A 14502-nucleotide genomic window follows, 5' to 3' on the forward strand; every position below is an offset into this window, starting at 1 on the left:
CTACATCAATAAAACAGATTATCTGCTCAATAGCATGTTGCCATGAGACCTTGCTGTGTGCAAATTGATTGCCTGATATCCTACATTACAGCAATGGCTACAGTTCAAAATTACTTAGTTGGCTGAAAAGCATTCTAAGACAACCTGAGGTTAAACAAGGTTCTTTATAAATGCAAGTTATTTATTTCTAATTATTTCTTTCTGATTGCATTCAAACGCTGATGACACTCATTTCCTGCCACAAGACTGCCTCTAGAGACATTGGATCTAATAGTTATAAAGTCCAAATACAGCTTCAATAAGGTGGAGAAAACATCAAGCAAACTCACCTTCAAGAGGCGTGGAAACCTCAATATAGTTCTGAAACCTAGCTTAATGTACAAAATGTCCAGGGGAAAAAGAGACACTAAGTCCATCTAGAAACAGAATCAGAAAACTTACACTTAGATTATTTTTCCTTGTTCATTTTCTCTTTTCTACTTTTGAAGATTCTCTGTCCCTCCCACATATCACACTTAGTTAGGAGTGTGGTTTGTTCTTGAGGTGTAGTTCGATCTGGTTTGAGCACCCCATTAGTGACAGTCATGAAGAAGTGGCGAGGTCATTCTTCAATCAATGATAGACCAGTTGAGGACTGATCCAACTTATTTAATGAATGGGAATGTGCTGCAGTGATGAACAGCTTATACCTCATTCTTGATCAGCTGAGGATTATTTTAAGAGCCAAAATGATTTAATTAGTAAGATTGATGGCAGGGTGAAGAATACCCAAGGTACACAAACCCATCAAAGTTTTCTTTGATCGTTTTTCTCTGTACAAAGAACAGGCTCTACAATGGATTTAGGAGTCGTTGCTAATGAACTGGCTGTTTAGCTGGACACTCAATAGGAGGTCAAGCTCGACACTTCTGAAGTGATGACCACATGTTATTAATTCAATCATTTCCAAGTGGTGGAGTGATTTTGCTGTCACACCCAGCAAAGGTGGGGTAGGAGACATGCTTCAGCTGTACAGAGCCCTAGTTAGACCACACTTGGAGTAGTGTGAGCAGTTGTGGGCAGCATCCCTAGGGAAGATATATATTGTTCTTGGAAGGAATGGACTGTAGATTTACCAGAATGATATCTGGAATTCAAGGGTGAATTATAAGGAAAGTTTTTTAAAAAGGGTTGTTTACCCTGCAATTAGGAAGGTTAAGGGATGATTTAATCAAAATTTGCAACTTATTAAGGAGAATAGAGAGGGAGAAACTATTTCCACTGGTTGGGGAGTCTAGGACGAGTTGGTATAATTCAATAATTAGAGCCAGATCTTTCAGGGATGGGATCAGGAAATACTTCTAGTAGAAATGTAGAACTCTCTTCCATAAATGGGTGTTGATGCTAGATCAATTGTTATTATGTTAACTGAATTTGACAGTTTTTTTTGGTAATGAAAGATATCAAGAGATATGGGACAAAAGTAAGTTTGTGGAGTTAAGTTGCAGATCAGCCATGATTTAACTGAATGATGGAACTGGCTCATGGAGCTAAATGGTTTCCTCCTGTTTCTAAGTTCCTATGAACTCTATACCTCCTTATAGTATTTGTTCCGGCTGTTGGCAGATGATAGCACAAAGCCACCAACTCATGTCAGAAGTACCAAAAGAACAAAGAGCCACTATCTTAAAATCAGACTATTGAGGCGTATAACCAGGCAGTGAAAAATTGGAATTCTGATGGCAGAACAGGCGTCTGGCACCCACCAGAAGTGACATTGGAAGATAAAATGGGTGCAGCAACAAGGAGGGTCTCAGGCCCAATGCACCACAGGCATATTTTTCATATCCTTCCATAACCAAGAAACTGGCAGGAAGACCATGGTTCTACACATGATCAGAGTGCGCTTGTGAGCAGCTCTGATCTCTAATGGAATTACATAGGATTACATAAAATGTACAGTACAGAAGCAGGCCATTCAGTCCAACTCAGCCAAGACGGTGTTTTGTTCCATGGGACTCATCCCAACCGTCTTCATCTAACTGCAGCAACATAACCTTCTATTCCTTTCTCCCACATGTGTTATCCAGCTTCCCTTAAATGCATTTATACTATTTTCAGTGCCTATAGATGCCACCTGTAGGATAACACCCTGAGTTATTTACCAGTAAAGTAATTCACAGTATTCAAAGCAACTTATTCAAAGACTGCACAATGATGCCCTGGCGGTCTTACGAGTGGAGTGACTCACCTTGAATTTTGGGGTTTTCATGTAATTTTCTCTCATAGGCTTCCTTGCTGTCTGAAAAACAGAAGCACGAAGTTATATTAACATCAATCAATGTACTAAAGGACGGGACTTTCTTTTAGTTACATGAAGCGTGGTGGTGCCCAAGGACAAAAGAATAGCTCAAATATAAGATATTAAGCTTAGACCAGGTTCTGTATTTTTTTGGCTGTCAATGGTTTCTAAAAGTCTCTGTTGCATAAAGCTAATTGTGACAATGTTTGAGACCTTAATATCTGCTGATGCCTGACCTTACACACCGCCTGCTATATTATCCCCAATAGTGTTTTCAGTTCACCATACACTCTAAGGTCAGCTCATTGAAGCCTATTGGTCCCACTCGGCTTAAAAAAGGAACAACTTCACCACCAGCTTCTGGGTTGCTTTATGGTTATCCCAACCCAGCACAAAGCTTTCTTAAGAAATGGGTGCGCACAGGCCCTTTGAAGAGAGTTTTGCTCAGATAGAAAATATCTGCCTCTTGGCCTTCTTAACTGAAGGCTAATTGTGCTGCTACAATTACACATTTCCCCATGTTGCTATCGAGGGACAAGAATATGTGAATATCCGAATCTGACGGGGTTGGAAGGCGGAATTCCATAACGAAGCAGTTGAGGTGCCGCTCTCAACCTATGTTTAAAGCTGGCTAGGTTCAGTGCCAAATAATTCAGACATTTTAATTCAGAATTCCCCAATTCAGGAAACTACAGAACCAAATTTGGACAATGACAAGGCTCACATCTGAAATGCTGAAGAGCCTCAGCATTAAAAACATTAACTTTTACCAATGCCCAATATGATTAAAAACAGGAACATTTCCTGAAAATGTTAAGATATGGAATTAATGAAGGACAACTTAAACCTTGCATTAACACTAACTTTGTGTTTGCTTGTTGTATTTTAAAGCCATTTTAATATATGCTAATGGGGTATATAATGAGGTGAATTTTCACTTTAATCGCCAAGCGGTAAACGGACTGTAGCAATTTGGCCATCTGAGAAGCCAATGGAAATAAATATCGAGTGGAATGTAAAACTACACCCTAATGTTAATGTGAAAATGCACTCCTCATAAACCTAAATAAAATCCATGGTATGGATCAATGTTCTCAAATGAATAGATCATGGAATCTATGCTTAGGAATTGTTTCTGGTCCTTGTTCCCTGAAAGGAGGACAAATTGCTGTTAAAGTATTGGACATAATGAAGTGTGAGGCAGAACTAAGAACCTCAATAGTTTGGGCTGATGGTGCTGATGAGAAAAACTAATAGTTGTTAGTGGCAACACAAGGCAGAAAGGGTAGACTGTATGAAGAATTTTTATTAATTACTGAGGAAGAAATTAAAATGATTACTCACTATAATGTCTCCTCCTTGTACGAACTGGAGACGGGATTGGAAAACAACTATGTCTATCAGGTAAATCAGATCACAGAAATAATCTGTCAACAGCCACAGGTGGATGTTATCAGGTGTTTGATAGGGAAAGGTACAACGCACAGGGATGAGCCAAACGTTCCAATTCCAGGCCAACACCACAATGGATAACCACAGTACGTATGATGGATCTATTACAAGAGACAACAATTATTGTATAGAGACTCAATATTGTATAATACAATTTAACTGGCAGTGAAACTCAATCAGAACTGATTACTTGATGATACAATGTACAAGAGTGATCTCAGTTACCATGCTCAGCTGGTACTAAACTAACAGGTTGGCAAGTTGCATTTTGATTTACCAGCAGCAGTAATATAAGATCCCAATCACGACACATTAGCAATACTAGTGTGAGCATTACTACCATTAACATTAGAGTAAACCCTACATTAGAAGTATGCATTGCAACTACCACAGAAAGAAGCATTTGTATGTGCTACGGGGACAACAGGTAATAGTATAGACGTGGAAGAAGGCAATCTTTAAGATATATTAAACTGATATTGCTGAGTGTTTTGAAATAAACAGTACAGAGTGTGCTCCAAATTCATTATTTGATACAGAAACATATCAACATTTTGGGATAATGGCACTGTCTGATAATAATTTTCATCTCTCTGTAGATGAACCTGGATTAATTAGTCAACAAAGATAGGACCAAGGAGGACCAACACCATCACCAACACAGCATTAAATATCAGCAATACTACTGTGACCATCACTACCATTAACATTAAAGTAAACCCTGATACAACCAGCTCAATAGTTCAAACATCAGCACAGGACTTGTGATATTTACACAAACAAATATGGCATGCCACCTACAAGTGAGCACTTACCAGGCAGACAGGAGCTTGCATTGCCTGTGGAGGGCTAGGTTACAGGCCTCAGTCTCAAGAAGATAAGGAAGTGGATAGGAAGTCAGCAACATGAACTTCAAGGTAACATCACTGGTACATCAGCAAACCATGCAAGTTTGAAATTAAAGCTTATGAGATTCTGTAGACAGACTGCAGAATCATTAAGTGTGGAAATTTGATACATATGAACAAGTAGCAGGAGTAGTCCATTCAGCCCTTCGAGCCTGCTCCACCATTTAATAAGATCATGGCTGATCTGATAGTAACCTGAAATCCTCATCCCACCTACCGCTGATAACCTATCATCCACTTCCCTACCAAGAATCTATCCACCTCTGCCTTAAAAATATTCAAAGACTGCTTCCACCACCTTTTCAGGAAGACAGCTCCAAAGACTCACGACCCTCTGAGTGAAAAAAATTTGCCTCATCACTGTTTTAAATGGGCTACCCCTTATTTTTAAACAGTGACCCCCTAGTTCTAGATTTTTTCACAAGAAAAAACATCCTCTCCATATCCACCCTGTCAAGACCCCTCAGGATCTTGTATGTTTCAATCAAGTAATTGATGTTACTGTTCAATGAATCCTGTCACTGGAATGAAATGAACTATCAAAATTGTTTAGCCATCAACATAGGGATATGGTTGGAATCTGAATGAAACATAAGGTCAACTCTCCAAGCAGTTCTGCAGCAAATAGGGCTGAAGTGGGGTCAGGAGTTGGGGATGACACATCGACTGGTCTTGGCTAAGTGGTTAACTAGATGGCTGGTGTCCAAGTGGCTCAATTAGTAAATGCACTCCCCTGGATGGAATACAACCCTATAGGGGTGAGGTGTCAGCTGTGGCTCAGTTCATAGCACCCTCGCCTTTGAATCAGAGGGTTGTGGGTTCATGTCCCACTCCCGGAAACCAAGAACTGTGAATGTACTCGAAAGAGTTACATGCGATCTGTTGATAACTCGAAAGAGTTACATCTTAACGTTGAGGTGTCAGCTGTGGCTCAGTTCATAGCACCCTCGCCTTTGAATCAGAGGGTTGTGGGTTCATGTCCCACTCCCGGAAACCAAGAACTGTGAATGTACTCGAAAGAGTTACATGCGATCTGTTGATAACTCGAAAGAGTTACAACCCTATAGGCAAAGGAAAGTCTCAAGTCAGATTACCAGTCTTTGCTAAATTAGGCAGGTCAACAGTCGAGTTAATCTCTCTGGTCCCAAGTGCCCATAGTTTATGAAGGAGAAAAAAAATCAACCAGCTTTCTTGTTGTTGGTAATTAGCTAATGATGGAAAATGTGTTAGAAATCAAATTGTACATAATAAAGGGTGGAGTCTGAGGTACACTTTGCAATTGATCTTGGAGCTATATGTGCATGCTCAGAATTATACATGTACAATCAGCAATGTAATGGCAACCTGCACACTAGCATTGTTTTAGGCCTTCTGAATCTGCATTCGGCAGCTAACCTGTGTACCAAGTGTGTTTATACAGGCACTAAAACTTCAATATAAATACAGGGCCAAGACACTGCTGCACTTTTGAAACCCAGCAATATAAAATGGTTCTGTTTCAGTAACTATCTGCCCTGGAGTAGGGGCTAAAAATTGGATAAGGCCCATTAGCAGGCCAAGAGATTACAATACATGATTACCTGTGCCCAATCGGGGTGATAACTTTGTGCTGTCTGTTAATCTCCTTGGTTGGGGTGTGCGGGCCAGGACAAAATGCTCTGCGAACTGGCTGCATGCTTAGCATGGGGCCCAGGTTCATGTGAAGTGAGTACGGGTAAAGCTAGTCTGAACTTCTTAAAGCCAACCTGCACATCATAAGCGGAAGGTAAATTTCAGCTGCAGCAGTCTGAAATTATCTGGGACGAGACTTTGTGAGCAGGGAAAAAGCTGAAAACGGAGGAACAGGCCAGAGAGATGGCTCCCAGGATCACCAATGCTGCACTGGAAGCATTAGTGATGCAAGTGGAAAGGAGGAAATAAGTCATTTTTCCGCAGGGACTAGAAGGTCCTCCTGGTGTGCACTTTGAAGGGAATGGGAGCAGGTAGCCATGGAGGTCAATGCAACGAAGGAAATGACAACGGTGCCAGAAAAATTCAATCACCTCAAGAATGGTTAAAGTCTGTGAATGCATCTTGAAATACCAAGTCTTATCCACTGCACCATCAACCTCACACAATGCTCAATGTACCATACCCTCATCACTCACCCATCAACAACCTCTAGCAATCAGGACTCATGCTGAATATTCACTGCTCCACCCCACCGTCACACACGTACCAACACTGCTCCTGAGCATTCAAAGCAGCCAGGCTGTTGTTTGAGGACAATGATGGTTTGCTGCATGATGTTCTTGGTCATAGTTTGACTCTCATTGTAAGGGCACTGTCCATGTGTGGTCAAGTGGCGGGATTGAGGGGGCACGGGATGGTCTGAGCCATGTGTAGAGAAGATAGAGAGGATAGCCCTTGTCACCAAATCACCAGCCTTTGGTTCGACTTGGTGGTTCAAAGATGGCTGGAACGGCTTACTAGTGCAGGATAAAAGCATTATGACTGGGCCCAGGATAGTGGGCATTCACAAACATGATATTCTGTGCACGGTCACACACTGACTGTGCGCACAGCGAGTGAAACCGTTTACGGTTCTGATACGCCTTCTCCTTGAGATGTGGTCACCTGACGAGCCACATGCATACAATCGATGACTCCCTGCACCACTGGGAAGCCTGCTACACTGGCAAAGTAGATACCTGTTCTTCCTGCTTCTCTCTAATTAGAGACAAAACTATTAGTCCCCACAATTTGCATACAGGGCCTTGGTTACTGCCATGATGCTGTGATGAACGGCAAAGTGAGAAAAGTTGGCATTGTTGTTGGTGCTGGAAGGGTCCTGAAGCATAGAAATTGAGGAACACAGTGAATTTGACACTGGCAGTGCCATCGTTGCCCTGCTCTGCAGCTGCAAGTCCAGTTGCAGAATGTGGCCACCTCTTGGTTGAAGCTTAACCATCTCGGACACTGCTCCTGACTCACGAAAAGGTAGAAGTGTTCTTTGAAGACCCTAGATGGGAATGATCTCCTGTTGAGGGCCCTCCTCAACTTCGGTCCGCACACAGCTTCTCCTCTTTTCTGCCTCTGTTCCATCTCCTTATCATGTTGAAGCCTGAGAGGAATTACAACTGTAGCCCAATGACTAAAAGCAAGCTGTTCTGAAGCTTTTAAAATTCACTCCATCCTTTGCAAAGGTCCAATGCCATTCTTCTGACTGAAAGAACTTGAGTGAGCTCCTGCAACAACATAGTACACAATACTTGCACTAACTCTGCAGCAGCAAAAGAAAGACAAAAGCACCTCACTGAAAGTTCAATTGTCATCCCTTTATATAGCACTAGTGGCAGGGTGGGGGTGGAGGTGGAGGTGGGGGTGGGGGCGGTAGGAGTGTCATTTGTTCAGTTCAACACATGTTCAGCTGTGAGTGTTTAAGAGAAGGCATTAACATGACAAGCGACATCTAAATGACAAGTTGGTTGCCAAATCTGACATCACGATCCACCCACTCTGCATTCTTCTGATGCATGCATTGGCTGCACGCACCATCGTCTTTCCTAACATGGCAATCAGCTGTGCTGTGTCGGAAGTCATCAGTTGCTGACCCCCTGCCATTTGTTTCAACTTTCCACTCCCTGTATCATGTAACCTGACTTAGTTTGGAAAAGAATGTCTTCTTTCTCTGGTTAAATTTATCAGTGAGTGCTCTAGCCGCCATGGTTTGCCCATACAGAAATTTTGTGTCTCAGCCAAGTCATCAAAGAGAAGGTCAATTAGTTTCCCATGAGGGGATATCATAGGTGTTAATTATATATCAATTCTGTTTAATTGTTTGCAGGTGGAGGACATTAATTGGGATTTCACTTGAGCAAATAAAAAGGGATACCAATACAAAAGCAAAATACTGAAGTTGCTGGAAATCTGAAATTAAATAGAAAATTCTGGGAATACTCAGCAGGTCTGGCAGCATCTTGTGGAGACCGAAACAGAGTTAATCGGCTGGATTTTCACGGAGTAAGGGAGACACTGCAGAACTTTAAAAATGGCTGATGCAACCTGATTCTGGGATTCCCTGCCACATTTGTGGCCCCCCTGATTTTTGTCAACATAGGTTAAGGGTGTGGAATCATGACCTGCACTAGCCCACACCCTGAACTTCCGATCTGGCCGGCTCCATTGCAGGGATGTACATCTCCTAGCCCCCAGCAATTTTCATGGAGTCGGGCCAGCTTTTCAACTTGTGGTTCGTGGCCCCTCAGAGGTACTGTGAATCATAGTCTGGATGATGGAACCTTTTGAAAGGTAATACTAAAAGGTCTTACCCATCCAAGCCTCATTATGCATTCTTGGCTGACAGCTCAGACATCCATTAGTCTGTTGAAACAGCTGTACCCAAGGGAAAACATTGCTTGATTGATATCATTTACTCTTCGATCTATTTTGTCAATTGCACAATATTTACTTATACAAGATAAAGAGGTGTAAAGTGCTTGTAGTTTATGCTATTGATCCTCTAAAGATCTAGTGGATTTTCAATTTTATAGGGCTATAGTTAAAAGCAGGTTTTTAAATAAAGTTATGACTGACTTTTTAAAAAGTGTTTCCACATATATCTTTGTCACTATACATTGGTTCTGTACAAAGTGTATAATGCATGGATGGGCATGGAAGTCCCACAGGTTGGCAGGGACGGGCCATAGGAGGTGGGTAGAGGGGCTTGAGTTGGCATGGATGGGGTATGGAAAGTGTGTGGGTGGGGGGTGTCAGAGAGTGTGAGGGGTAAAACCTAGAGGGCCTTAGTGTTTTTATTAGAACTGGAACGAAGTCCCAGAGCACAGAGGTAGGCCTTTTAACCACCCCAGTGGCTGCCTTCACACTGTTCCAGAGGTGGCAAGCCTAACTCCAGTTAGCATCAGAATGACAAACCCACCTTTGCAGGCAATTTCTTCCAAGGTGGGCATACCAAGCCAGGATATTTCCTGACTCCCACTACTCTCCTCTGAGATGAAATTCCAGCCCAACATTTCAGGTTTATAATCTTTCATGAGTACCCATTCTGAGAATGGTCATTGTTAATTGTATAAATTAAGGTTAAGTCTGTCCCTGTCAGTACACAACCTCTCCATTGGCATTGAGGTGGCATAGTGGTAATGTCAACGGACTAGTAAGCCAGCAGTCCAGCTTAATGCCCTGGAGACACAGGTTCAAATACCATCATGGCAGCTGGTGGAATTAAAATCAAATCAATAAAATCTGGAATTAAAAGGCTAGTTTCAGTAATAATGACCAAAAAACCCCATCTGGTTCACTAGTGCTATTTAGGGAAGGAAATCTGCTGTCCTTGCCTGGCCTATGTGTGACTCCAGGTCCACAGCAATGTAGACACTTTACTACTCTCTGAAATGGCCTAGCAAGCCAATCAGCCCAAGAGCAATTATTGAGGGGGCAAAAATGCTGGCCTTGTCAGTGATGCCAACATCTCATAAAAAGAATAAAGAAAAAAAAAGTCCTCAATTGTGGTGACACACAGAAATTGAGTAAAAGTTTTAGAGGAACCTTGTGGATACCTCAGGAGAGTTGAAGACTAAGGGAGACAAAAGATCTGGAGTGGTGCCCAAAGGTGGACTGATGTCTAAATATGTCATCTTTCTGGCAACTCCTGCAACCAAGCCTGTGCCATTCTTTTGGATCCACATAACTGCGGGTCGAATACGTATACCCTGACCAGGAAAATCCAGGAAATAGTGAGCGATATTTTGATGGTGAATGACCATGGCATGGGTAAAGTGACAATGCAGAGTTGTAAAATGGACCGACAGATCTATGCACTAAGGTTTACTTAGGCTGCCCAGATGCACTCACCATTCTAATGTTCAGTCTACATTAAAGCTTCTCCATTCCTCAGGGGGTTTGCTCATGGTAGGATTTAGAAAAATGCTTACTTTATGTTTTTTTGAGAGAAGTGGAGGACTGGGATTTTTTGTGCAACAAGATGTGAGATCGCAACGATTGGAATTGAGCACATTTTGCATCTCGTGTCTATGCCAAGAACTCCCCAATTAGCAATAACACAGGCCAAATGCAGATTAATACCCTTTTTAAACTGCCCCATCAAACATTCCCAGGTGTGTACAGTATGAGTTACATGCAGTGTAAATTGCCCTCTCCACTGCTGCAACAAACATCCCCAGTTCAGTATAGCACAGGTTAAGTACAGTGTTAAGTTCCCTCTACACTTTCATATGGATGGAGCAAAGGTTAGGTGAGGAATAAAACTTTCTTTTAACTGCCTCATCAATATGCCTTAATCCCAATTTTAGAAGAGCATCTCCTCTTGCACCAATGTGCTATTTGTATCTCCACATCCATGTCTATTTGCAGGTGATAGCTTACTGTGTATTTGTGGGGAGTTTTGTGTCATGCATTTGTGCTTGCACATAACTGGATTAAATTTTGTTTCCCTTATGGCCCATACATCCTGCAAAGTAAAAGACTTTCCTCCTATTAATCTGGCTAGTTTTAAATGCAAGCCAAGGAAACAAAGTACATTGTATCCATCCTCTGCACTACACAATAACCTGCTTGATGCTAGTGATCTTGGAGTTTTACTGAAGCCACAGAAAAGACAATGTCATATTTTTTGCCTCAACACACCACAGGATCACATTTAATACAATTATATAAATGAGACTATGGTCTAATATGAAAATATATATGAATGGAAGTCACAGCTAATATATCCAAAAACTGGTTGTTGTAATAAAGATTGTTCTTTTATGGTCTGTTTACACATGGAGTGTAAATTTTTGATTGGTTCCTGCTCAGATTACCTCCTGTTATGGCACTAAACTTTGACTATTTATCAGGCTAGTTCCTGTTCATCTGGACATTGTTTTGATTAAATGCTGTTGTCAAGCAAAAGACAAAACTGAAGCTTTTGCAACCATCTTCAGCCAGAAATTGCAAGTGGATGATCTATCTCAGTCTCCTCTTGAGGTCCCCAGCATCACAGATGCCAGTCTTCAGCCAATTCGATTCATTCCATGTGATATCAAGAAATGGGTGAACACACTGGACACAATGAAAGTTATGGTCTCTGACAGTGTCCCAGTTTTAGCACTGAAGACTTACATTATATAACTAACTTTGCCCCTAGCCAAGCAGTCCCAGTGCAGCTACAACACTAGCATCTACACAGGAATGTGGAAAATTGCCCAGATATGTCTTTCCACAAAAGCAGGACAAAGCCAATCCAGCTAATTATTGCCCAATCAGTCTACTCCCAATCATCAGGAAAGTGATGGAAGGTGTTGTAGATAATGGTAGCAAACAGCACTAACTCAACAACAACCTTCTGATGAATGTTCAGTTTGGGTTCCACCAGGGCCAGTTGACTCCTGACCTCGTTACAAATATGAAGTGTGTAAAATTGTTATGTTTGGGAACTGAATCCTTAATTTATGGTAAAATGAAGGGGGTCATGTGACCTGTTCTGAATTCTGCCCGACAACAAGCTTGGGTGGCTTGATTATTAAAGGGGGGTCCAGACTGTCTTACTAGGAAGAGGGTGTGAGATATTCACACTTGTAAACAATGACCAGGACAGCTGTGCTGTCAGTCAATAAACTGTTAGTCTCCAAGTCTCACAGAGGGGTGTTAGTAATGTCAGGTTTTGTAAACAGTTATACTTTAAACTGCCTATTTAATTTCAAGGTAGAATGCAGTCATGGGTTTAAACAATATCTAATTAGCATTTCTACCTGAATACAAGGCCCATGTGATTCACATTGCCATGTAGATGGGACTTGAGAGGGAAACAGTCCATCACAAACCATTTGTAGTAGAGGGTTTCAGGGTTTTTCTTAAGATATCCCTGAACCTCACAGGCAGGTCAGTCTGCACGAACCTGAGAGAGAGCAGAGAGATACAGGTAGCCAATCTCTATAGTTCACCATGCAGAAAGTGGGTGGGAGCTTGCACTCAGGTTGAAGAGACAAAGTTTGTGAGGATTTAAATGACACTAGAAGATTCACTTAGCTGTTGCTAGAGGGAGGGATCTCCAGGGTAACCCTTACCATGAAAGTCAGTTTGGGGGTAAGAAGTTATCTGGTTGGAAAAGGAAAAAATGCAAGCAAACCATTGGAAGCTGAGAATAGCTTTGAACCGGTTCCCTTAGAATGAATTATCCACTTAAGGGACAGGATAAAGTAAAACAGCAGTGAGGATTTTTAGTTGTTTTAAAAGTAAATGGGGTTCACTTTTTCTGTAGCCTAGAGTTGCCTACTAAAAATAATGTTTAGTCAATGTTGTTTTGAACTTATTTGTTATATTTAAAGTCTTAAAACTTGAAATCTTGTCTTGTGAATCTTCCAGCCAGTTACTGGAAATTAAAATATCTTTTTAAAAGTTATCAGTCTCTATGGGGTTCACCTTGGTCCAAACACCTTTGAAAAAAACAAGTTTCAAAGATGAGATGAGAGTGTCTGCCCTTGACATCAAGCCAGCATTTGATCGAGGATGGTATCAAAGAGGCTTGGTAAAATCAAAGTCAATGGAAATCAGGCGGAAACACTCCATTGGTTCAAGTTATACCTAGTAGAAAAAAAAATGGTTGTAATTGTTTGGGGTCAATTATCTCAGCCACAGGACATCGCTGCAGCAGTTCCTCAAGGTAGTGCCCTAGGCCCAAAGATCTTCAGCTGCTTCATCAATGATCTTCCCTCCATCATAAGGTCAGAAGTGGGCATGTTCTCTGATGATTATGCAGTGCTCAGTTCCATTTACAACTTGCCCACATGCAGCAAGGACTGCTGGTCCTGGTTTGGGCTGATAAGTGACAAGTAACATCTACATCACAAATGCCAGGAAATAACCATCTCCAACAAGTGAAAATATAACCATCTCCCCTTGCCATTCATTGACATTATCTTGGCTGAATCCCCCACCATCAACATCCATATCAAATACTGTGGTTTCAAGAACAGGCCAAGAGGCTGGGAATTCTGTAGTGAGTAACTCACCTCCAGACTCCCCAAAGCTACAAGGCATATGTCAGGAGTGTGATGGAATACTCTCCACTTGCCTGGATGAATGCAGTTCCAACACTCAAAAAACTTGACATAATCCAGCACAAAGCAGTCCGCTTGTTCAGCACCCCAAAAACCATCTTAAACATTCACTTCCTCCAACACAGCACAGTGGTAGCAGTGTGTACCATCTACAAGACGCACTGCAGGAACTCACCAAGGCTCCTCCAACAACATCTTCCAAACCCGTGACTCTGCCACCTAAAAGAACAAGGGCAGCAGATACATGGGAACACCACCACCTGCAAGTTCCTCTTCAAGCCACACAGCATCCTGACTGGGAAATACATTGCCATTCTTTGACTGTTGCTGGGTCAAAATTCAGGAACTTCCTCCCGAATAGGACTGTGGGTGTACCTACACCACATGGACTGTAGTAGTTCAAGAAGGTGGTTCATCACAATTTCCCAAGAGCAATTGGGGTTGGGAAATAAATGCTGACTTAGCTAGTGTTGCTCATATCCCATGAACAAATTTAAAAAAAACTTGGCTGTTGCTGCTCAGGTTGTTTCCTGCTGACTAGTTAGCTCTCACAATTACTTGTTGACTAGTTCCTGTTGAACAGTTCTTGCTGAGACAAGATCCTGCTGACTAGGTTAATTTTGATCAAACAGTCTTTGTTGACTGTTTGCTATTCAGATCAGTTCCCACTGAACGAAGATCTTGATGATCAGTCACTATTCACATTTGTACCTCCTGCTTCGATAAGAGCCCAGAGACCAGTTACTGCTTAACTAGGTCCTGCTTGGTTTCAATCCTGTTGACATTAATGAACAGATTATTGATC

General features: G+C 41.8%; 1 protein-coding gene across 1 annotated transcript in view; it reads right to left on the reverse strand.

The window, feature by feature from the left end:
• LOC144681901 (uncharacterized) overlaps positions 1–14502 on the reverse strand; it is a 304508-nt gene that overhangs the window by 49819 nt on the left and 240187 nt on the right. The window contains exons 35-37 of the mRNA XM_078544030.1: positions 3626–3834; positions 2231–2281; positions 330–416 (exon numbers count right to left, since the gene is read on the reverse strand). Of these exons, the coding sequence (XP_078400156.1) occupies positions 330–416; positions 2231–2281; positions 3626–3834 (347 nt within the window). The remainder of the gene's footprint in view (positions 1–329; positions 417–2230; positions 2282–3625; positions 3835–14502) is intronic.

The sequence above is a fragment of the Cetorhinus maximus genome, chromosome 6 (assembly GCF_964194155.1).
Source record: "Cetorhinus maximus chromosome 6, sCetMax3.hap1.1, whole genome shotgun sequence".
In the NCBI taxonomy this organism is placed as follows: Eukaryota; Metazoa; Chordata; class Chondrichthyes; order Lamniformes; family Cetorhinidae; genus Cetorhinus; species Cetorhinus maximus.